Source organism: Cavia porcellus, unplaced genomic scaffold, assembly GCF_034190915.1.
Source record: "Cavia porcellus strain 051 isolate PalLab524CR breed Dunkin Hartley unplaced genomic scaffold, mCavPor4.1 scaffold_8, whole genome shotgun sequence".
Classification (NCBI taxonomy): Eukaryota; Metazoa; Chordata; class Mammalia; order Rodentia; family Caviidae; genus Cavia; species Cavia porcellus.
In genome coordinates, this window is record NW_026947491.1 from 94643503 (window position 1) to 94668882 (window position 25380).

At 56.4% G+C, this 25380-nt stretch overlaps 1 protein-coding gene across 4 annotated transcripts in view; it reads right to left on the reverse strand.

The window, feature by feature from the left end:
* Window positions 1-25380, reverse strand: part of Large1 (LARGE xylosyl- and glucuronyltransferase 1) — a 324947-nt gene that overhangs the window by 13055 nt on the left and 286512 nt on the right. For all 4 annotated transcript variants that reach the window (XM_063255551.1, XM_003462316.4, XM_013143002.3 and 1 more), the window contains 2 exons: window positions 24511-24636; window positions 6963-7127 (listed from right to left, as the gene is read on the reverse strand). In XM_063255551.1, coding sequence (XP_063111621.1) covers window positions 6963-7127; window positions 24511-24636 — 291 coding nt within the window. The remainder of the gene's footprint in view (window positions 1-6962; window positions 7128-24510; window positions 24637-25380) is intronic.

The window sequence follows — 25380 nt, forward strand, 5'->3', positions numbered from 1 at the left end:
CTTGCCCTGCAGCCTAGGCAGCCAGGGCCGGCTCTTTTCCACCTCTTCAGATCTCTGAGAGCCTCGTTTGGCTCATCTGTGGCAGGAGTCCGCACTGGCTGCCTTCTCCCCAGCTCTACCACTGAGGCCCTGTTTACGGCCGGCTCCAACACTGTGACCAGGTCTTTAGATGGGTGGCCGCCCGGGGAGGGGTCGCACAGGGTGAGCCCTGAGGTGCGAGTGGGAGAAGCCACCTCAAACCACACTGCCGCTCACGTCCTGCGGTGTCAGATCTGCAGAGCAGGTGCCCTAGTCTAAGTTCAGACTGTTGGCCCGGGTGTTGGTCGCTAAATGAAGCACCTGCCCTGCTCTGCCCTTCCAGCAGCCAGGGCGGCTCTGCTTTCCAGGTCAGGTTGATGCGTCATTGTGCCCCTGGTTTCAACGTAAGACCCGGAGGCGGAATTCCACTCCATGGAAGATTCTAGGTGTAGAGAACAGCGGGCATGTGGGTGTGCGTGGGTGTGAGCATGGGCAGGAGCACTAGTGACCAGAGGATGAAGGTGTAGTGTGGGCTCCTATCCTTGGTGCACACGTGCATGCATACCCCGCCCCCCGTGAGTCGGGTTCAGGGGCATGGTCCAGAGACCCACAGAATAGTTCCTAAGGGCAGGAGCTGCACCCCATGCATCTCTGAGCCCTGGAACCTAAGGCACCCGAGCATCTTCTCACCACTGCCAGACAGAAAGGGCAGAGGCCAGGGAAACATAACTGCCCAGTGCTGCTTGTGCTGGCAGGGAGGGCTGACCAGTGGTCCTGGGGATATGGGGTTTCTACCTGGGACTTCCTGCCATGGTGCTGCCCCAGGACCAGGACCCAGGAGAAGCTGTCCCGCCATCCCCCACTGGGCCCTGCAGTGGGCACCTTAGGTCTGTTGCCACACACACCCACTGCAGGACTCTGACCCGGCCTGCCCCATCCCTGGGCTCGGTGCTAGCCGCAGGGTCACCAGTGTGGTCTGCAGCTTTGCTCAGCGGATCAGACAGCGGCGAGGGCTAAGCAGGCGCATTCATCTCAGGCATGAAGGAGGAAACCGAGGCCTAGGGCTGGAGACTTTAAGGCAGGGACATCACACAGCACAGTCATCTCCTCCGCAGGACAGATGTGAGGACCCAATGAGGTGGCCGAGGACGCAAGGCTCCGCGAAAGACAAAGGCCATAAAGATATACAGCAGCACGGCCCAGCAGAGCACAGTACAGGCCACAGCCCTGGAAAACACATTCGAGGGAACACTGCACCATGACAGGATTGTCCTGGGTGAGGGATCTGAAGATAAATTTTATGGCCCTTTTTGCTTTTCTGCAGTTAACTGATTCCCTGCAATTTTCTCCATGAGAGAGTGCACGCAGGAGGGCTTTGTAACTGGAAAGCACTCTGCACACCTCAGCGATGTGGTATGATTTCCGTGCAGGCGCCTTTGCAAATGCTTACATGGGCTGCTTGGCTGGACCGAACCACTGTTGCCCGCTCTGCTCCAGAGAGGGAGCCTGCAGCTCAGAGCGACTCCTTCCCACCAGGGTCAAGTCACATCTCCTGGGAAACCCCGGCCTGCAGGGAACACTTTCATTAAGAGGGACTGAGGGCCACGACCCGGTACCCTGCGCTCTGTCCTCCCCACCGGGCTCTTGGCAAGCAGGTCACAGAGACAAAAGACCGATTTCTCCTGAGATCAAACGACTTGCTAAATCGCTGCTCTGGGCAGCTGGCTGAGGCGCAGAATTCAGACTCCGGGGGAAATGGCCTTTTCAGTGGTCTGCACTTATTTCTTCCCCTCCCTGGGGACAGTGGCTGGATGACCTCAGAGCTGCCGGAAATGATGGCTGCAGCTGAGAGGCCCTGGTGCTGGGGAAGCAGGTCCCCATGCTCCTGCCCAGGAGGCCTAGCTCACAGCCAGGCAGAGCCACCGAGTGGAACAACTGGAAATAGAGACTTGATTGTGGTGGGGTGCATTTCCTGAGTGCACTGAGCAGTCCTTCCTGACAGAAGGACCAGGAGCGCAGGTTCAGAACTGGACTCCCGGAGGTCACCGGAGGCACGCTCATGCTCCAGGGCTGGGTGTGGGCTCCTCTGGGTGATGCCTTCGCCTGAAGACCTCAGTCCTTGGGAGCGTTCAGCCTCTGCTCAAAGGCATGCAGCGAGTGACCCCATCCCTGGTGTAGGTCCCCAAGTTGTCGCGGTGACCAGGAAACTCACCAAGCAACCCTGAGCTCCTGCTCACTCTGTGGCTGGATGAGTTTGTAGCTATGGAAGACGACAAGATGACAGCAACGTCCACCCCCACTGACATCCATGTCCTCTCCTTCTGGGCCCCTGGTGGGGATGCACTAAGGTCCACCAGATGTGGGTGGGCTTGGGGCAGCATGGGCACCGCTCACATTGTCTGTCCCAAGCTGACATCTGGAGCAAGAGAATCTGGCCGGGCAGGCTGCGTGGCCAGGGCATCGTGGAGGGCACAGCCACAGGAGTGTGGAGCCCGGGCCTGAGTGCAGCCACTGCCATGTCGAGCACTGAAGCCTCCTGCAGCTGCATGTGCCGCCTCGCCAGGCTGCTGAGCACGGGGCATGGGGACAGGGCCTTGCCGCAGGAGGCCACCTGGTCCTTCCTGTGACCTCTGTGCTCTCGGGCACACGAGGGAGGTGCTGGTGGGAAGAGGACACTGGGGGACACCACGCACGCTCTCAGCTCGTTCCACACCTGGGCCTCACGCCCTCCCCTTCCTTCCTCCTCCTCCCACACGCGTGTGTGACACGCAGGGCTTTGGGCATCACTGAGAGCTGAGGAGAGGGCCTGGACCTGCTTCTGAAGCTGGGCCAGGCTGTTCCCTGGTGGCCACGAAGCACTCAGAGTCAGACGATGAGGAGACTACGGCTCACTGGTCACCTGCCGTGGTGATTCCTGGTTCCAGGGCCCAGAGTGGTTTTATTTTAGGGAAACCCACCGTGTTCCTCTCCGTTCTTGAGGTATTTGTTCAACTCTGTTCCTGAGGGCTCAGGGAGGGCTTGGCTGGCCCTGAGAGCCTTGCAGTGGATGAGAAGCAAATGCAGTCTCTACTCTCCTGGTGTCAGGATGTGGCACAATCACTAGGCTCCCATTTTAGCCAGGTCCTGTGTGAGGGGCCGAGCTCAGGTTCTGCCCTTTGGCTGGGCTCCGGCCCAGCAGGCAAGTCCGAGACAGACCTGGTATGATCAGAGATGGCACCGCCTGGTTCGGAGGCCCCACTGCTGTGAGCCAGGTCTGTGCTATGTATTCAGCCCTGTGCCTGGCAGCTGAGATCACCGTGGCTCCTGCACTCGGCAAGCACCCCAGGGGTGTCCCTCTGTCTTGTTTTGGTGGAGGAGGGTACTGTGGCTTGTGTCTCCACGTCCCCAAAGCCTTGTGCGGTGCTAGGTGGTCCCTTCTTGGAGGTGGCTGGGTCCAGTGCACGTGACTGATTCTTGGTGCAGTGCTGGGGTTAAGGGGGCTGGGAGCAGGGTGGGGGATCTCGGGCCAGCTCCCCCACTGGACTGGCACCGCCCCAGTGTGGGAGCCTGGACACAATGTAAGGGACAGAAAGAGGCTCATCTCCCCCTCCTTGGTTGTTCTTGCTGTCTTCTGCTGCCGTGGACTGCTGCCCCTCTGCCACGCCACACCGCTTAGAGCCAGGTGATTCTGGACTGAAACCTCCCCAAACTGTGAGCTAAATAAACCTTTCCTCCTTTCATGCTGGGTACTGGCTACTCTGTCTTAGTAACAAGGAAAGTAGCTATGACAGAGGACACTGTGAAAGGCAGCGTGTGAGGAGAGAAATGTGGGGCCCACACAGCTCAAAGCCACACCTGCAAGGATGTGCTGTGCCCACTGCAGCCAGGGGGCACTGGGTGGGCAGCTGGGGTGAGGGAGGGTTGGGCCCACACTTCCGCTCTCTGAGGCTACAGACCCCAGGCTCCTGTGGCCTCCCCCAGCCCAGGGTTCCTTGGCCAGGTTGGACCCTAAGGTCATCCTGGGACTCCAGGTCCTGTCCACCCTGCCCTGCTGTCAGCTGTGGGCCCGAGGAGCTGGTGACATGCAGTCCATACATGTGACCAGGGATGTCTCGGGATGCAGATGTTCCTAACGGGCCATTCGCCGCTTGACAGTGCCCTGCAGCATCGGCATTTACAGAATCTCATTAGATGGATCTGATTTAACCCTATCAGAGTCACCACGAAGCTGCTGTCTGTTGTTCTTTGTGGGCTCAGTGTGGGGAGCCTGGTCCTGGGGGAGCCGGCCCATCACCCTGGCAGCAGGAGGGACCGCAGTGTGGACCAAAGATGAGCCTTTCCCAGGAGCCGCCACAGGCCAGCGTAACAATCTCTTCGGGCTGCCGAGCTCCGCCTGCTGGGATAATCCACTGGCCACTTCGCAGGGAGGAAATCCGAGGCTCCCAGGAGGCTGCAGCGATGTCCAGAGTCCTGGCCCAGTGCTGGGCGGACTGCCCGGTTCCCAGGACAGGCATCTCTGTGATACCTGCAAACGCTCACGAAAATAAACGCATTACAGTTTGCTCACTCAGCACAGCTTCCTGCATGTGCGCTGGGTGCTGGGCGGGCTTCACAGGCACACAGACAGACGGATGGATGAACCATCACCGGGTTGTCGGGTGACACACGCTGTGGAGGGCTCGAGGAGGCCCGGAGACAGCACTTGCCTAGGATGGTCCCTGAGATGTCTGGTCGGGGACCTTTTAAATGAGAGGCCTGTTGTGGGGAGTCGGGGGCCAGCGTGTGCCCCCTCTGCCCCATCCTCTTCTGTAACCCAGCCAGCATTTTCTCCTCCACAGCATGGAGTATAAAAAAACAGCCTCAGTGTAAGAAACACCGTGAGTAGGGCAAGTGGGAGGATCACCAGAAGCTTTGTGCGGTGGTGGTGGTGTTGCTTCGGAACAAAGGCTGCGTCCCCTCAGCAAGCGTGGCCCTGGCTTTGGGATGGCGGGGTCGGGAGCTGCGCCAGGACGTTGGTCCAGCGCCCTGAACTTGGTCCCTCCTCAGAGCTCTGGGTGACGCTGCGCCAGGAACTCGGCTCACTGGCGCTGTTCTCTGTGAAACCCGGCTGGTATCGGCCCCCTCCCATGGGGTGAGGACGACAGCGGTGTCCCTCTCTCCCTGCAGGGCTCTCTGGTGCCTGGAGGATGGGAGGAGCAGATAAAGGCCTTGGGACAGACACCAGGCTGTGTCACCAGGCTGCAGCGACTTGGTGACGGGGCTGGCACAGGGATGCCCAAGAGGGACACTCGGTGCCCTCGCCAGGGAACTGGTGCCGAGGACCCAGGGTGCCGCTCCGGGGATCCTCCCCTCGTGATGTTGTCTATTATGCACTGCCTGCATCCTGGAAGTTGCTGCTGGCAGGAGTCGTGCAGGGGAAATGCAGGACCGAGGCCGCCCGTCAGCCACTGCTGCTCTGCAGCCCGGCAGGGGCTCGAGTTCTTCCAGAGCAAAGCACCTCGCCAAGGCGTGCCTGGACTGTGTGCCTTCGTTTCTACTTCTCCCGGCAGCAGGACCAAGCCAGGCCTCTTCCTCACCGGGACTCCGGGGCGGTTCAGCACGGGGCCCTCCCTGGCTTCACGGTCAGCAGCCCACAGGCTCTGGGCAGCAGCACTGACAAAACCCCGGCTCCATGCACGAGCAACAGAGGGCAGACGCGCCAGGTCCTGGGTGCACGGGAAATGTGTCCAAGCCCTGCACCCAGGGTGGTGTCCCAGAAGTCACCTGTGCAGTGCTGTGACGAGGGTGTCGTCGTCCCCTCCATCCCTGGCCCCTGGAGTCACAGCAGAGGCCTCAGCTCAGGCTGCCCGTCACTCCAAGCTTCCGGTCTCCACTGCCTGTGCCGCTCTGTGCCCTCGAGGCCCCACCAGGGCTGTCCCCACCTACTCGCCCTCAGGCCCACCTCCTCCGGGAAGCCGGCTCTGCTGGCCCCGCTCCCGACTCAGAGCTACACCCCCCTGCCACCCTGGTCACCTGGAAGGACAGACCTGTGCGGCCTGCAAGCCCCAGCCCCTTGTTCTGTGTCTGCCCCTCAGTGCCCCTTAGCCAGGCCCTGCCAGGATGAGCACTGGAAAGAGGGGGCATCCAGGGTGAAGGAGGGCCGGGGCCAGTGGCCACTGTGCTGTGACTCAGAGGCCGAGGACCCCGAGGTGGGGAGGCACTGGGACCAGTGTCACTCTGTGAAAAGCCAGGAGAGTTCATGGTACTTGTCACTGGGAGCTCCTACCACTGCCGCCCACCCTCTGCAAGGTTTGTGTCCTTGTAAACTGAGTCTCTTCAACCAAGACACAGATGCCAGAGGAAGGGACTGCTGTCCTTTGCACTTTTAAGAGCTCTTGGGGCTCAGAAGACCTGGGGGCCTGGCCCTCACCGAGCTTCCAGCCTACGGTAGCACTAAGGACGGGGACAGCAAGCAACCCGCTCTGGGTCTGGGTCCGTGTGTTTCTGGGCAGTTTCTCGCCTGCTCTGAAGTCGGCCCCAGGGAGACTGAATCAGCTCGAGGCAGGTGGCAGGTCCTGGCAGGTGCAGGAGCCACTTCTCAGGTCACTGGCACAGCAGAGGGGCTCAGAGCCAGCCCGGAGCCTGATGCCACAGCCCCACAGCTAACAGCTCTGAACCAACTTCAGCTTTGCTCCCTCCCTGCTGGGCAGTCCTGGCAGCCTGGCCACCTCCCTGTGCCTCGATTTCCCCACCTGTGAGTGAGCGCCTGTGAGCCTCAGATGAGACGCAATGCACGGACGACTCTGAGCAGCATGGAGTCAGGGAGGTGGAGCGGGTGCTGGCTGTGCCTGTGGTGGGCACCCAGCCCGAGGGGCAGCCTCCTGTCCCCCACCAGACTCCTCGGACACAGACTCGGGTTCCCCGGCCCCGGGACTCACCCGGCTCCTCCCCACGCCCTGCCCACCCAGGCCCCTGGGGCCACTCACGTCCTTGCTGCTGGCGTCCGCCACGCCGGCCTCGCTGGGGCAGCCGAAGAGCTCGCGGCGCAGCAGGTTGCCGTCGTACTCCAGGAAGGTCAGGTAGAGGTTGCGGAAGAACTCCACGTGCTTGTTCTTCACCCGGAGCTTCTTGGGCGAGTTCCAGTGGATGACCTGGGGCGCGGACGGGCACAGCTGCACACACCTTCACTCTTTCCTCCTCACTGCACACGGACGGAGGAGGAGGGCTCTGCAGCCGGAGCCTGACTCGAACCCTGACCCAACCTGCAGTCACTGCCCTTGTCAAAGCCTGTGCCTCAGTTTCCCACGTGTGAATCAGGAGCCTGCAGCTCTTGCCTTTGCCAGGTAGGAGGTCATGGAGGCTGGGCCTGCAAAGTCTGTCTCAGCCCAGGGCCTCATAAGGAAGGAGGGACACTGCCTCCCGCAGCCCCTTGGGCCCGTCTCCTCCCCACAGTGGTGCCCCCTTTACCAGCAGCCACAACCCTGGGCTGCTGTCCTTCCTCCTGTGCCCACAGCTGCTGCCCTGATGATGGCTGGGCCCCACTCTGGACCCCACTCCCTCCCTGGGTTCCTGCAGTTCTATGTGCTGTAACCGTGGCCAAAAGTTTTTGTTTCTGTTATTTATTGCTGAGTGAAAGTTTATGCCCAGTCGCCACTTTAAATATAAGCTCTGGGTTTAGTGACTGGTGTGGCTTCTGCCCCCACTCGGGCTCTTATCACCGTTTGTGCCTCCCACCACACACGCAGGCACACGGCAAACACATTGACTCACATGGCACACACACACACACACACACACACACACCCGCCATTATCAATCCCTGAAGCGACCCGGGGAGGGTGATAGACCCAGGCACTGCACCAGCCCCGTCGAGCCTCACACAGAGCCAGCTCCGGCTGCTCTGACCTTTCCTCCTCTGCGTCTGCATCTCTCAACAAGTGAGGACCACGGGCACGGACCAAGGCCGGGGCTCTGGCCCGGGGCTGTGTACACAGAGAGGAACGGATTCTGCCTGGCAGCTAATGGCCCTGAGAACCAGGACTCTGAGGCATGAGGAGGCCGCACACTGTACCATGAGCCATTGGTGATCGCTCCTGGCACTTAGAGAGTGCAAAGAAGCCAAGGCCCAGGGCGGTCAGTGCTTCTCCCAGAGCCACGCGGGAGAGCGGGAGCAGCCCTTCCTGTCCCGGGCCACAGCCTGACTGGGAGGGGCTGACTCAGGATGGGACTGCTGGCTGACGTCCTCTGTCCCTGCTGTGGACCAGTGAGAAATGCCACTTCCCAGCCCCCACTCAGAGGAACTGAGTCACCTGTCACTGCTGGCCCGGGGTGGCAGGGGATTCCTGCCAGGCTGTCATACTGTGGATGGCCAGACATGGGGGAGCTGCTTAGAACAAGGTTGTGTGCCAGGTTGGGGAGCAGGGGCTGCAGGACGGCAGCGGCAGTGGTGACGACCCAGTGACGTGGAGGTGATCACCGCTGCCATCAGCGGCTCATGGGTGGGGCGCCAAGCTCTGCTCTGATGGCTCACGGCAGCTCATCCACTCTGCAACTCTGTCAGCCCAGGTCCTCTGTGCCAACACCTTCCAGGTGAAACTTCCCCAGGTCACACAGCCAGAAAGCAGGAGAGGGAGGGTTTAAGCCCAGGCAGACGAGAAACCTGGCAACCTGAGCCTGCTCTGTTCCCTATTGGCGGTCGGACAATGACACCTGTTCCAAAGTGAACGCGAAATTTCCAGGGCACCCAGCCGCAGCCTTGGTCCCCACCCCCAGATTGGCACAGACCAGGCTGCAGGCGGTCAGGACTCCCTGCAGCAGAGTGGATGGCTGCCCAGCACCAAGGCCTGCTCTGGTGATGCGACACCTCCCAGGCGTCCCTGAAGGCCGAGAGCTGGTGTGGGCTTGGTGTCAGCCTGCAGTGAGGCAGACACAGCTGACAGCAGATGTTTGCCATCCTGGAGACTCAGACGTCATCCTGGAAGGCAGAAGTGGTCAGCGTGACTGAAGGAGAGATCAGCAGCTCTGCCACTCATTGGGGAGCAGAGGGAAGCTGCTCAAAGGCAGAGGCGAGACCTCAGCATAGGAAAGAACGGCTGCGACCCTGGTGGGCTCATGAAAGTGCTTCCGGGTCATCAGAGCCGAGCCTGTGTGTCAGTGCCCGGCTAGCGGAGTATGGTTTGCACTGCTTCCCATGATGGGGTAAGAGCTGTGGGCGTCCCTGGGGGGCCCTTGGTGACCCACAGAGCAGCACCGCGCTCCTCGGCAGCTGAGCTGCTGCGATCGGAGCTTGAGGTCAGGGAGGGGGGCCATCCCACTGGGTCTTGACCCTGTCTTTCTGGACACTGCTTCCACACGTGCACCCCATGACACTCCAGAAAACATTTCTTCTCCACTAGGTACCCATCTGCGTGTCTCATGCAGGGCTCAAATGCCCCTCATCTGGGAAGCTGTTCCTGAGCACCCGGAGTGGACGGCTGCCCCACAGCCCCTCCTCCCCCCATTCTCCATTCCTAAGGGCACCAGGTCTGCTGTGCCCGTGAGGCATTCAGCTCCTGTACTGAACCAGATCTGTTTAAATCTGAGCCAGCATCTCAGTCCTGTCTGTGATTTCCCCTGCAGCTAGGCATGATCGTGTGATATAAAATGGCCCCAAAGTCATAGGGAAGCATGATTTTCTAGGGAAAAGATTCTGATTAGCCACTGACACCCTCCTCCAAATCCACCCACCTTTCTGTCAAACAGAGATGTAGTGGCTGGAACCCTGGCAGCTATTCTGTGACCGAATGGGCAGATCAAGGCATCGATGACTACAAGCCCACGCCTACAGCTGTCTGCGTCTGCAGTCTTTGGTCTCAAGTTCCAGCCTGGCACTTCCCTGTATGCTTGGGGTTTCTGACCGTCACTGCACAGCTCCTAATGTAACATCAGGAGCGGGCCCGGTGTGCTGTGGGCTCTTGCAGTTGACTCCACCGGAGACCGCTGCTCAGCCTCTGCCTTTATTTATTCATTTATTCATGTGCCTGCAGCTGGCAGCACGAGGATGTGCCTTTCCAGGCCAGCAGGGAACACGACTCATTGCTCGTCCCAAGTGCCAGCGCCGGGCAGAGAGTTAGTATCCACAGCTGCCCTTTGGCTCAAGAATGGAAATCACAATGACATTCTTGGCCATCCTTGTGTTCTGTCTGTCCTCAGTAAATCAGCTATAAAAGCCCTACAGCCTGTCATTTCCTAAAGGACTTTAAGTTTCCTCTTTATGCACATGTCAAACAACGTTTTTTACAAGTCTCTCTCCCTTGTCATCTTGACGATGTGGATTCAGAGCAGGAGCAACGAGGGCGGGGCCAACCTGGCAGAAGCCCAGCTCTGTCAGCTGGGACCGAGGTGGTAAAACTCCGTGACAGCCCTCTCACGGGCGGCACAGCCACAGCCTTGCAGAGCAGTGGAGAGGTCAGGACAGACGCACTGGCAAACATGGGGCTTCAATTCAGGGTCAGCTAAGCAGATAGAGGACTCCCTCACCAGGGCCTATTGTGTGTGTGTGTGTGTCGAGAGGGCACTCAGAGCCATGTGGGCAGGCAGGGTTGAGGGAGAATCTGCCCTCCATGTGGGGAGCACCACTCAGTCAGCCTGGGGGCCTGAACAGACAAAAAGGCGCCCAGGGTACACACTTTGCCCACTCTGGGAATCAGGACTCCAGACTCCCTGACCCAAGGACTCCAGTAGCCCCACTTGTCCTCACACCACTGGGCTCAAACTGAGAGTGACACCATGGCTTCTCTGATTCTTGGGCCTGCTAACAGGTAGCACACAGTCTTCTGCAGCTGGCCTGTGATCATGGAGCTTCTTGGTCTCCATAATCACATCATCCTATAAACCTCCTCCTCTCCATCTTCCTTCCTTCCATTCACCCTCCAATACAACCATCCATACTCTCATTCATCCATCCTCTCATTCAGCCATTTTCCCATCCATCCATCCATCCATCCATCCATCCATCCATCCATCTACCCATTCATCCATCCATCCATCCATCCATCTATCCATCCATCCATCTACCCATTCATCCATCCATCCATCCATCCATCCATCTATCCATCCATCCATCCATCCTATCCATCTATCCATCCATCTATCCATCTATCCATCCATCTACCCATCCATCCTCTCATACATCTATCCATTCATCCTCCCATCCATCCATCCATCCATCCATCCATCCATCCATCCATCCATCCATCCTCCCATCTATCCATTCATCCTCCTGTCCACCCATCCATCCATCTGATTGGTTCTCTCTGGAGGACCCTGACAAATAGACACAAAGACATCTCACGTGATTGTGAAATGATGTTGCACTCCAGATAGGCTGGGTAAGAACAGCATCTCTATGTGGGCAGGAGGAATAAGAAACAAGACTTTAAATAAAGGGCTGAGACTGTCTCAGAGCTGAGGGGCAGGGGCAGGCAGGCATGGATGAAACCACCAGAGAAGGCTGCAGGACAGGGCAGGGGCCCCAGAGCACTGTTCTGGACGGTGTTTTAACACAGTGCAGACTGGGGTGTGCTAATGGGTCTGGACCAGCAAACTCTGTGCTCCAATTTTACCCCCTCCCAACTCCACCACCTACATATCTTAATTTTTCCAACCTCTATTTCCTTCCAGTCTGCTGAAACGATATAATGCTGCCTGCTGCAGATGATGGGTGAAACAAACGGTGTCATGGAGTTGTGACAACTAAATTCATGTGTCCCCTGACTGGGCCACAGGAGCCCAGGTGTCAGGATGAACGCTATTCTGTGATCTGTCTGTGATGAGCCTGGGCCCTGAGCCAGCTCATGGAGCAGACGGCCCCCAACCTAGGCATGGTGCCATCCACCCTCTGAGGGCTTCCTGGAAGTCAGGGATCTGGCCCCTTGCCCGACTGTCCTCAGACTGGCTCTGAAGGATGCCGCTGCTTTCCTGGGGCTCTGGCTGGCACACTGTAGGTCAAGGGGTACCCAGATGCCAATTCCTTGTACACTCCTCTTTGGTAGATGCCGGTATGGATGTGCCCACTGGTTCTTCTCTGGAGAACTCACTGGGGTCACACCCAGGACCCCGTGGGTGAACACGGTGGATGCACCAAGGCCCTGTGCTCTGCAGGTCTATGTCCTGAAGTGCTGCCACACAGTTTCAGGGTGTACAGTCATGTGTCAGGCCCTGCTGCCACTGCTAGTGTGACACTTATGCTTTGGAGCAAATCAAGGACTGCTTGAGCACCAGCACGGAGGCCTCAGGGCAGTGGCCTGCTGCCCCAGAAGCTGCCCATGGGCAGATGGGCAAGTGGTGCAGTAGGTGTGGGATTTCTGGAAAGAGGGAAGCTCACCCGTGAGGGCTGGGGTGGGTGCGAATCCCACCATGCCACGCAGAACGGTGTGTGTTGGGTGTGGGAGGTATCTACCCTGGACTCGCCTCTGTTGGTATTTTTGGACTGTGGGAGGTGAAAGATGGGAAAGAAAATCTCGGATAAGGGAGATGCTCCACCCTAGGGCCCGGGCTGAGCTGTGCTCAGTGCGCAGGACTCTGCCTGGGAACATACATGTGGCCCACTGTGCCCTCGCTGCCCAGGCTCTGCGCTAGCCAAAGTGACACGGTCCATCTGGAAGATCAGGTCTGAGTCCGGGACCTGAGTTGGTCAGCTCTGTGTGCAAAGGGAGGTCCAGCCCCGGCCTGCAGATTCCAGCTTTGTATTCGCCCCCGTCCGGTGGAAGCTTCCTGTCACCCCTCTCCTCTCCTGTCCCAGTCTCGGCACTTGCCAGGCATTGCTGTTACAGAAACATAATGCCCTTCACACCGAGGCCCCTCACACAGCACAGACTGCTGTTCCCGCCATGGCGGTCCTGAGTCTGCCTCCTGATGCACAGGTCCGCATCGCCTCTTGATTTTCCAAGCCCCATTCATAAAGGAAACCAGTCATGAGGGAGGAGGACACAGGCCGGCTGCTCTGATTATTCAGTCCCCTCGCCTGGAAAACACAGACTCCTGGGCCAGTGCTCAAGTCTGGGGCTATGTCCTTTACCTGCCATTCTTGTCCTGTCACCTATGCCAATTCTTAGTTTTCTCTGCCAGAAGAGGCAGAGGAGGGGAGAAGAAAAGGACCCCTGGAGCACGGCGGTGCCTCTCATCAGACGCCGGGCTGGTCCTGGGAGGCTGCAGTCCTGCTCCCTGACATTCGCCACAGTCGATGTCTTGGGTTGTTTTACTTTGCCATAAAAAGGAGTTGAAGATCAATGTGGAGTGGACCCTGCAGTGTGTGAACAATTCTGGTGCAGTGCTGGCCACAGGGCATGGCAAGGGCACCACCACGGCAGGACACTGTCCGTGTGTGCTGTCCCTGTGCCTGGTGCCCTCCTGGGGGCCCTGGGGATTAGGAGAGGAGGGGAGCAGGTTCCACTGCCAGAGCTAGGCAGGACCAGGCTGCCGAGGGGTCCAGCCGAGGCTGGTTGGGAAGCAGCTGGGCTGGAATCCAGAGGTCGTCAGCTTGGGTGAAGGTTCCAGCGTCCTGGGCGGTGGGCACCGTAACACTCTGCTCGCCAGACACTGTGCCGTCCGCCCACATCGATCTCTTAGCAATCAGGGCCTGGCTTCTCTCCAAGGCTCTGAGGGCCACACCTAATCTACTGGGACCACAGGTCTCAACTCAGTGGACAGCACGATGGTCCTCAGCTTGACTCCTGCACCCAGGAATGCAGTGCAACTGTGTCCAGAAAAGGCCCACAGAGTCCTCTGGCAGAGACACAAGAGGACGCTTTCTCCCTTCGACCTGGGATCTTCGCGCTCAGCAGCCTGGCCTTGCTCTGCTTGTCAGCATCAGAGCTCCTGCATCCTCCTGCTGCCGGCTCCTGGCTTCCCTCGAGGTCTGTGTCCTGCCCTGGAATGCACAGGTTCCAGGAGTGCGGCAGCCTGCATGGTTTCGCTGGCCACTGCACAGAACAGGCCTGCCCCACCTTTCTGCTGAGGTGGAGCCCTCAGTGCAGGCTGGGTGCAGAAGGGAGAGGCAGAGCCGGCTGCTTGCCTGAGCACCCGTACCTGAAGGCATTGTGCAGAGGGCCAGGCAGCACCCCAGCGCCTGAGGTGTGGAGGGCTGTGGGCGGTTGGTCTTACCACTATGTAATTGTAGAATCTCGCCATTCACTGTGAAAACATTACTGGGTGGTAACAGCAAGGATAATCAACTAAAATAACCCTCATTAATGAGCGTATGGCTTAAAAGCATTTTACGTTGCCATCCAAAGCATGGATACAGAAGTCCAAATGGATGTAAAGAAATGATTTGCCAGATAAATAAATAAAATGAAGGAAAAGATGAGCCTCCTTCTAGGGAACCTGGTAATGTAGTAGGTGGACGTTGCCTCCCAGGTCCAGTGCAGGTGGACACAGTGACTCAGGCCCCAGTGACACACCATGAAAGGGGAGACAGTGACCTCATGGCAGGGAGGGCCGGCAGCTGCCAGCTGGATGACCCAGTCCTGAGTGATGTGCATGGACACCCAGGCCTCTGATGGCCCACAAGATGACAGTGCTTCAGCTTGGTGCCGGTCGTTCCAAAACCTGTAACCTACATCTCCTCACGGGAAATGAGACAACCAGCGGGACAGAGGTTTCCCACAGGGCCTGGCGTGGCCCACGGAGCTGTCCCGGTAAAGGATGAGAAGCCAGGAGAGAAGGAGAAACTGTCCCCGACCAGAGGGGACACGCACCCCAGGACGACTGGGAGACCGACGGGTGGCAGCACGGAGGCCGGGGCAGCTAAGGGCACAACCAGCGCTGTCCGCCCTGTGACAGAGCTGGGCCTCTGTCCCGAGACACCATCAGCTGGGAATCTGAAACTGGGGGTGGGTGTAGGCAACCCTCCCGGCGGCCTCTGAACCTTCCTGTAAGTCTGAGAATCTTCAAAACGCAGCTGGGACAGAGAGACGAACACAGCAGGGCGACTGTGGCCATGTGACCCGCAGAGAGGCTGTGCCAGGGCCCTGGCCTGGCTGTGGTTCTGGCTTCCGTTCCATCACGGGGAAGGGAGACGAGTATGGTAGGACTGGTGAGACCGTCATGCTCAGGAGGGTCTGGGCCCGGGTGCACAACCACGATGGCGGACGAGGCCCCGCGTGGTTTGCTGCCTGGAGATCCCGCTGGAGCTGGGATTCCGCCAGGTGGAGGTGCCAGTCACAGACGCTGCCCCGCCAGGCAGCAGGGACACAGACTGCAGTCTCCACTGGGTTTTGTGGTAGCCTGGGCCTTTACAAAGCTTCATGAATCCCAGTGGAAAGAGTTCAGGAGACCCTTTGGAGATTTAAATCTTTTTTCATAAAAATTAATGATGATAAAGTCCAGAAAGGGCAGCACTTGTTTTTTCTGTCTTGGCAAAAAACCAAACCAAACCAAAAAACCCCATAAAACAAAAAACAAACAAACAAAAACGCTGAGATGGGGACACAAAAATTAATACGGTAACAAATGAGGCCAATTCCTTCCTTAGCAAAGCCCGAGGAGTGCACAGGATGCATCTCGGCCGGAATTCACGGAGATGGCTATGGAGCTGCACCCAAGGACGGACTCTGCCGGCTCTGCTGGGTTCAGGTTCCACAGTGAAGTCCCCTAGCGACGACTTACACGTGAGCACCGAAGGCCAGTGGCCCTGAAGGTGCTACTCAGCTCAGAGAGCTGCTCCAGGAATGTGGATTCCTCTCAGACAGGGCGCCAGGGAGCCGAGCAAGCTGCGGTATTTTAGTGGCAAAAGGACTCCAGGACTCCAGCAGGTGAGCGCCCTCCTCACACGCTGGGCCGCCTCACCCATGGGCATGCAGGGTGCTGCCCGCTGCCAGGGACTGCTCACTGCAGGAAAACCTAACTGGACAGCCCCGCCGGCCCGGGACTCTGCATGCTCCCGCCGGGGGCTGGGTGCACACTGCGGGCGACTGCGGGAAGATGGCGGAGCCTTTCAAGTGCAGGAGACGAAGGAGAATATCAACACTTGGAGGAAGGAATCCTGACACTGAGGTTCTAAAAATAGATGCCTGAAATTGCTCCCACTGTCGTGGGACTGGAAAGCCAGAAATGATGCGACTATCAAAACTCTGCACTGCAGAAACCTTCAAAACCAACACTTTTCACCTTCAAAATCAACTTCCAAGTACAGAACTAGGAGCAGGTTTGAACGTGTTTGTTAAAAATATGAACACACTAAGAATATTTAATAAATTAGCAAACCAAATGATTGTCGGAGAGGATTTAAATTCACTACCCGAATGCCATCAAAATGCTTTTGGGTTGAACTGAAAATTTAACAAGCACGCCAACGAGGTACACTTTCCCGCAGATCTGTGTGCTCTAGGAAGGGACCCTTTGTAAGAAATGAAGGCCATGAAAAGCCACTTCTACCTGGCGTGCCCCTGACGCCAAGCCTATGACTCACTGCGTCACAGAACGCAAAGCCAACATGCGAGAAACAACCACGCATATTCAATAATGCTGCTGTATTTGAAAATACTAATGGTGATATTTTATTAAGGGTAAAGGGCTTTTTGTTATTCAGTTAATTTAAAAATAAACACATAAAAGTGAAACTATAGCTTCTATGTTTTGTAATACATTCAGAAAGAGATAAAAATGTGTGTTTTTAAAGAAGTCAGCTCGGAAGTATGTTAGCACTATGCCCCAAAGCTTCAAGGCCAGCACACTCCCAAGGCTCGCTTGGACCCAACCCTGCCTTTCAGAGGTGACGACTGCTCATCTTCTTACTCCTGGGTGTTAGCCCTTGGGCTCATCCATGCTATGCCTGTCTACAAAGCCGTTTTCTTACAGCACCGCCCAGGATCCATGAAAATCATCACCTGCGGCCCTGTCTCTTGAAGCCAGGAGTCCTAAGGAGCTCCCCTCTGTTCTCAGCCTGACTCTCCCACCCCATCCCTGCACGGAGTACATCAGCACCCAGGCTGTGTAGAAGGAACCCTGCTCCAGCACCCTTCCTCTGGGGTCCCTGGGCTTCAGATGTGACCTGGGTGATGCCCCTACCGCCCCCACATGACAGCTGGAAACAGACAGAAGATCTACATTGCTCGGGGTGGTGCTGTGCTGTGCTGGCCGCTGGAGGTAGCGCTCATAGTAGAGACCTGGCTCTCCCCACAGGCTCCTGGCAGTGGTGACAGGTCTATAGCTGTAACCAAGGACGGTCTCTGCCGGCTCTGCTGGGTTCAGGTTCCACAGTGAAGTCCCCTAGCGACAACTTACTGCTTCCCTCACTCAAAATCCTGTTCTTCTTCAGCGAATTCACGCAGGGAGTATTTCAGAGCGAGGGGCTGAGGCTCCCATCCCACAAGGCATTCCATGGTCAAAGAGATCTGCTTTGTGTGTGGAAGTCTCTCAGGGAAATGCTGGGTGTTATGGCTTGTGCTCAGAGGTGATCCCAAAGCCTCATGCTATCTGGGGCCACTGGAGGGTAACTGCCCTGCGGGAGCTCTTAGCCGAACTGCTGTCAGGAGGTGGGTTCTGGTTGGAAGAGAAGGCCACTGGGTCGCGAGCTGAAAGGTCTGTCTCTCTCCCTGGAACCTCCATCTGCTTCCTGTCCCCCATGCTGTGGGCAGCTCTCCTCCACCAGGCCCCTGTGCCAAACTGCCCTGCCTGGAGCCCAGACTGTGGACTAAAGCTCCTGTGAATCGAGATCCGGGATAAATCTCTGCTCCTCCTAGTTCTGGCTGTCAGGTATTTTGTGTCTCTGTGATAAGAGGGGTCTGTAAGACTGGGCAGCGAGCAAAATCGGACAGATTTCAACTGCGGCCTTCTGAACTCAGCGTTTCACATGCAGCGCTCAGAGCTCCCCTCTCCCTTCCCGAGTCCCGGCCCCACCGTGTTCACAGAGGTCTCCCTGCACCCTTGGAACTGTCTGTATATCCTGGGGAAATTCCAGGGGCATCCCTTGGCTTCGAGAGTCTCACTGAGTGTCAGGAAGGGCTGCAGGGAGCACAGCAGCTGTGTGACCTGGCCCCTGATAGAGAAGCTCAGGTCCACCACACCCAGAAGAGCTCTGCAGATCACCAAGGGAGCAGCAGGGACGTGTGCTGAGGAAGGACAAAGGTCTGCAGCCCCCAAACACTGTCGCCACGTGCCGGTTCCAGGCACGATGCCAGACACACTTAGAGAGTTCAGGCTCTCAAGCCAGGGGCCACCAACCAGTGGCTAGGGCCAGGGCTGGGGCAGAGGAGGTGTCCGTACTCGGCCGGCTGGAAAGCGTGAGAGCAGCGGCGGTGCGGAGTCCATGTTTTTCTTTCCTTGTTGTACTGGGGATCACATTTAGGGCCCCGTGCATCTTTGTAGAGCTCTCTGCAGCTAAGCTGTCCTCTGTCCCATTTTTAAATCACCAGCACCCTGGGCTTGGCACATGGCTCACCTTCCCGGCACTACCTACCTATGTGGTCGGGGGCCCTCCTCAGACTGCCTGGCTCCACCCCAGAGCGTGTCACCTTCCTGGTCAGGGAGGGATGGAACCCTTTCAGAGGTGTGGCACGAGCTGCCTGCACTGTACCAGGCAGACGTCATGACCCTCGAGCCCCTCTGTGCACAGAGGTCGCGTGACCCATGAAGTCAAACAGGTGCCACTTACGCTCCAAAGCCTTTGGGTGGGGTGGTGACTCTGGATTTTAGGTTTCTTCCCCAAACCCATTGTGGTTTCTCCCTTGATCCACCCTGATCTTGCAGAACTAACCCAGAACTAACTCCTGTCTCCTGCCTGGCTCTGCCTGCTCGGTGGTCACATCTGCAAAGCCCACGCTCAGCAGTCTCGTCCTCCCAAGGGGAAGCCACAGGGGGCTGAGTATTCTAAGATGCTGTAAGACCTGAGCTGTGGGCCACTTCTATGCAAATGCTACAAATTCTCCCCAGGAAAGCAGAGTTTTCCTGACAGATGGCAGGATTTTTCTTGGATTTTTTTTCTGCTTTAGCAATCTTTTTTCAGGTGTACTCAATTCCCAGTTTACAAAGGTTGGTGTCTAAACTCAGTCACGGAGTGTGTTGCTTAAAATTCAAATGTTCTTTCAAGGAGGCGATGTCATGCTGAGGCTGAGTTCTGGAGTTGGCCCTGGAAATCTTTCCAGGCCAAAAAGGGCCCACAGAACACTCCCACGAGAGCACCGTGTCAGATAGGTTTTCCTTGGAAAAGTGTTCTGGCAGAAAGTGTCCCGGCAGAACTTAGCCCTGCACCCAGGGGAAGAGCTCTGGACCAGAGTTTGACAGATGTAAGTCAGCCCTGTGGAGACTCTGCACAAGGAAATGACCTCAAATACAGGATTCTCAATTTCTGACCAAATAAGATTGGCTTTGTCTGGATTTCTTGTAACAAGGAGACCAGGCCACGCCCGGAGCACCATCGCCTCCAAATCTCCTCTATCTTTTGAGGTCCAGGATGGAATTGGGCGGGCAGTGTCCTCTGCAGTGAACTCCCTGTCCTGGTAAGTGTCCCTGCTAGGGATGGACGGTGGCTCGCTCATCTGGTATCTCTCACGCTCTTCATAACCCCTTTTCGTGTTCCAGTCTCCCCACATAGCTGGTCTTCTCCCCTTGCTACAGATTCGGGCCGGAAGAGAAAGAAATGGGAACAGAACCCAGGACACAGAGACAGAGGCCAGGCACATCCTCCAGCTCCCACCCCGCACCTGGCTTTTCCTTCATCTCCCTGCCGGAGTTTCCTTGTGCAATGATCCATGGGTGCCTGCACCAGCTCTGAAGAGTCTGAGCTCCCTTGGGCCCCCTTCTCCTGGAATTTACGACTCTGCTAGAGAAGGCAGGAGTCATCCAGCCTTCAGGCTGCAGCAGAGATATAAGCAAAGGTCTCTGAAACACACAAGACTGAGCGGGCGACTGCGCATTCCTGTGAGCACTGGATGGGCCTGGCTGAGGATGGCTGGGACCAGGATGGCCAAGAAAGATGCCTTCATTTCATGGAGCAAACACCTGAGCTGGGCGGTGGGCAGCCCCTCAGCTGCCATCGGAACGCAGACTCGCTCCATCTGTGTGCTTCCTCACTCCTCCCTTGAAGACATGTCCCAGAAGTCCCTTTCCCAGCCCTGCACCCCATGTCTGCAGACAGCCTGGCAGGCGAGACGCCCTAGGTCCCTAGCTGCACACGGGAGGAGGTCAGCGCGATGCACAGAGCTGTGTGCTTTCGAAAGGTGTTTTTATATCTGTGATTCCAGTGTAATTGGAAATCTAATTAAACATTAATTGAATTAATGATATGTATGTGCTAACAGAGAGCTGTTATTTGCACGAGAGGCAGGCAGAGTGCTTGGTAACAACTCAGTGAAAATAAGTCCCTAAAACAAATCTGCCTTCCATTAGGTGCAGGCGAGGCAGAAGGTGACGGGACGGAAGGGTGTATGAGTCCTCACATCCAAGCCAGGAGTGTAGCTCAGCGGCAAAGCGCCTGCCTGGCAAGCATGAGGTCCTGAATTCAATTCCTGGTACCCTGATACCCTGCATCCTCACTAAGACTGATGAAGGCAGTCGGGCTGGGCAGCACGGCACTCCGCGGGCAGACCTGCGCCGCTGGCCCACAGACACGCAGAGCACGCCAAGGTACCATTCGTCAAGGTTCTTGCTGCGACTATCAGCTGGCCCCACGTGGGTCTGGACGAGTGACTTCTTTCCGATCTGAGGCCTCAGCACTAGTCCTCCCTGCCCCGCACTTTAAAACCAAACCTTTAATTTGGCCTCATGCTTTCAAGTTTCTAATCCACTTGGGATGAACTACTCGCATGGTGTGAGGAGGGATCTGTGTCACCTTTTTCCCCCAGGGGGGTAACTGGTGTCTTGGTACCACTTATGGAAAATTAAGTCTTTTCTGCAACGATCGGCAGATACCACTTCCTCGCTCATCAAACACTGGTGGCCGTGAGGCTTTTCTTGCTGCAATCAGCCCGTATCCAATTCCTCAGCAACCCTCAGCTCACGATCTGCGGGTGCCTGCTGGGGAGTTTCAGTGGTCCCCGCGTGTGAAAGGGAAACGTGAATGAACTTCCCCCACCTATTTCGGGATCACATGGTGTTTCTCGCCTAATCTACTAACGTGTTCCGCGCCACACCGGGGTTTCCCCCGCGTTACGTCGCCCTTGGCTCTCCTGGAAGGGACCCAACTTGGCCACTGTGCGCTCTTTTCTGCATGGCTGCACTTGGTTGGCTAATATTTTGCTTCAGATTTTTACATCCATATTGTAAATGGCCTGTAATTTTCCTTTTGTAATTTTGTATCAGGGATCTCCTGCTTGCTGAAGAAAAGAGGTAAAAGCATCACTCTTTTGCTGTGCTCTGGAAACTTTAAGCTTACAAATATCTATCAAGTGCAAAAATTGGTAGAACGCATTTGTTCTCCATAGCTGGTAGCACTGTGTTTTCTAGAAGAAGCTTTAATGACTAAAAGATGATGTAAACGTTACATTTTCTTTTAAAATCAGTTTTGGTAAATTTAGCATTCCAGAAGTTGGTCTGTTTTGAATGAGTTTTCAAGTTTCCTGACATAATGCCGTCTGCAGTCTTCGGTTACCTTCTCAATCCATTTCGTTCAGTGGGGGGAAGGTCGGGAACCGAGGCCAGGTCTCCGCTGTGTCCAGAGCGCTGAGGAAGCGCCCGCCCAGGAGGACCCGGAGTGACAGGGCCTCTGCCTCACAGGCGTCTTCCTGAGCCCGCGCTCTCCTGCCCGTCACAGCTTTGCTGGTTTTATTGGTCTCTTTTTAAGAACTAACTTCGCCTTTACCGAGTAATTTGTTAATGAATTCCCGCTGTCCTTTCTGTCCTGTCTCTTACTTCCTTTGAATTTATTCTATGCTGTATATGGATCAGTGTCAGCTGCAAACCTGGCATGTTAATTTTCAGCCTTTTTTCTTTTTAATGCAAACATTTAAGGTTCTAATTTTCCTGCATGTTTATTCATTATACTAATTTTGACACGCATTATTTTTATATTCATTTAGTCTCTAAGTCGTTTTCAATTATGATTTCTGTTAAGAGCCATGCAGAATTTGGAAGTGGATTCTCCATTTTAGTTCAACAGATGCCTTTTGTCTCGGAGCTTCGTAATTTGACTGTATTTCATTCAGAGAACTATGAAGTCGTATTCTCCAAACATGAACGGAGACCTGTTTTATGTCTGGTGCATGGCTGTGTCTTTATAAAGTGGGATGTGAGCTGGAGCGGGGGGCGTGTTCTCTAGTTGTCAAAGGCCTTGGCGCGGTAAATCAAGCGTGTTCAGCCTGAATCTCCCGTATTCTCCTCACTCTGCTGCTGGTCTTCGAGTATTTGTCAAGGGCGTGGTTCAGGGGTTCTGTACGTGACGGCAGACCCGTCCTTTCTCCCCAGGGTTCCAGCGCTCCACACACACCGACAGGCACTTGTGCCAGACTGAGTCTGCAGTGAGGAGAGTTCTTCTGTGCTCCCGATAAGCTTTTCCCTTTTCAGCTACGATCATCTCTCTCCCTGGCAACATCTATACCATTATCCCAGTGTGCTTTTGAATGTTTCTCTGATAATTACTTTCCATAATTTTACTGTCAGCCTTTCAGGCTCTTACGAGTTTGCAATGTTTCTTGCAAACACCCGTGTTCCGGGAAGGCTCTGTCTCTCCGCACATTTCCTCACCAAGATTAATTCATGTTTATCCGGTCTTCCCGCTTTCTACTTCTCCCACTTCCTTACGCATTTCTCTCCTTGCATTCTGCTTTATTTTCCAGTAAGCCAGAAGCGGAGACAGGCTGCCTGCGCCTCTCCTAACCCGCACCTCCTTTCAGGCCGTGGAGTTAGCCCACCACCCTCCGCACATGAGCGCCTTAGCCAGCAGCCTGCAGCTCACCCGGCTGGATTCACAGTCTGTTGCTGTTTCCCGCCTCTGCTTTCTTTATTTACTTTATGGACTGATCGATTACGCTTTTATTTTTTTATTTTTAAATTTAAAAAAACTTTTTGGTACCAGGGATCAAACTCATGACCTTGTACTTGCCAGGCAGGTGCTTACGCTGTGGAGCTAAATCCCTGGCCCTTGATTATGCTCTTAAACATCCCAAGGAAGTGTTTATGTAGCATTTACAGGTGTCCTTTCCAGTGCTGGTTTTGTCTTCTCCCCTCTGAACTACTCCGTCCAGTGTTTTAGGAACACCGCCGCCTGCTCCAGCTGTCCTGTCCAGGTGACAGGTACATGACACATACAAAGGACTGCACTATGTTGGAAGAAAGAACAGTTTGAATGTTTTTGTTCTGAACACTGCACAATTTCACAGCAAATTTCAAGTGTAGTAGAAAAAAATCTTTCTTTTTGGCTCTGTGATCTCACTCCTGGGAAAGGCAAAAGATTTGGCAAGACAGAAAGCTGTTCCTGGACAGATTAGAACCTCAGCACGCAGTCTGTATGTGCGAACAGGTGAGAGCCGCCAAGGTTCACTCAGGGCTCCAGGGCTGCGAGACGGACTGTTATGTAACCAGTGGAGATGGTGGGTGTCAGCACCAGGTAGGGACCCAGAAATACTACAGAACAGACAGAACGCAGGAGCAAATTCATTATGAGGCAAGTAAGACACCACAGGCATGGCGGGCGTGGACCAGAAGTCAACTGGACGGGACTGACTTCTGGAAGCCAAGGTTTGGTGCCAGTCAAGGCCGAGCCACATGAGCAGTGCACACACATTTGTAAGGAAATGAGCTCTCTGGGATGCGTGTGTCCATGCCTGACAACCGACACAGCCAGAGAGGCAAAGGTGCCTGGCCTTGGATAGGACAGTGCCAGCTCCTTGTCCAGCTGTCCAGCAGTGTGGCCAGTGCTCCACTCCTCCTGTTGCTCTGGAATTCCGACCCTGGATGAGGAACCCTAACCCTAACCGCAACCACAGAATTCTCTGGGGCAGTGGGAGGTCAGCAGTGCCGACACGAGGCTTCCTCCCGTGCTTCAGCCTGGCCTGCGGAAGCCCCCAGGGACCGCAGTGGACAGCAGAGCTGCCCAGATGCTACCACCCAAACTCCAGCCAACCAGGGATGCTGGGTTAGACCAAGGAAAACCAGCACTGCCCAGCCAAAGCGTGGACACATCACTGACACTGGGGCAGGCCACCGTCCCTTCTCAGGGAGGGAGGATGGGATGTGTGCGGGGCCTCTGCTATCTCTGCCCTCCCACGCCTCTCTCCTTGCCGTTTCTCTTCCTCTAAGTGATGACTGACTTGGAAGTAAAGTTCCTCGTGTCCACATTCACAGCACCCAGCTCTGACCAATGCGCTCGCTGGACTAAACGAAGGAATTTGGGCAGCGGGAAGAGTAACGTCGCAAGGCGGCCCCTGCTCTGGGATTTTCCAGAAAGCTCCACAGGGCACCAAACAGCTGCGAGCCAGCGGAGGGATACGTCACACTCTCTCTGCTCCTCCGGTCGCTGCGCTCTCTCTGCACACCGCACACACAGCTCACAGCCATCCAAGTCCCCGTCCCAGCCTGGGCCTCCTCCTCTCCCGTCCCAGCCGCCTGTTCGGAGCCTACCTTCAGGTCCGACACGTCCCGGTAGCACTGCTCGGAGCGGGTGTGGTCGGAGAGCTGCACGTTCCAGAAGCAGGGGAGCTGGTACACCAGGAAGGGGTTCTGCTTGATGACTGCGTTGAATATATCCTGGGGACAAAGCCAAGGTGTCACCATGGGCTCGGCCTGTCCCTCTGGCTGCCCCTCCCCGGGGTGTCACCTGAGCACTGGGCTCTGGGCGCCCCAGGGCTGATGCCATGGCCACAGGTCTCTCTTGCCCTCCAGGCCCTGGCCATGGTATTAGACCCTGACAGGAGGGAGACCCGGCTGGCCCCAGGCCTGCTCACTGCACACTGTGCTGCTGGCTCCCTTGGTACTGTCCATACAGCCTGCATCTTTCCTGTGCGTGCTGGCGCATGGTAAACAGAGTGTCCCTGCCTCCCCTCTTTCCATCCTGTCCAGAGACCCACTGTCCCTCCCAAGCCTCCAAGAGAAAACTGCAGCTCACCAGGGACCAAGACAGGTGCCACCCCCTCCCCTGCCTGCCTTCCCAGGGCTCCGGGCTGTGCAGCCTGCTCCTCCAAAACGGGCCTCAGCCTGGTCCAGGGGCCTCCCGGGCTCTTCTCCCCCTGCTGCACAGGCCACGCTGACCAGCCAGCTGGGTACGGGAGGCCGGGGCCGGGCCTCTGCAGCAGGAGGTGCAGACCACACTGTCCTTCTCTAACATGATCATACAAACGCCAGCTTGGGGACGCCCTGTGTGACTGTGACTCCAGTTAAAACATGAGGACGGTAGATGGTCTGCCCTCCAGGTTCAGACAGAACCTGGGGTCCTGTTTAACTCACTGCTTACACAGCCCCAAGTTGTTTAGAAATCAGTTCTGGCTGCTCAGA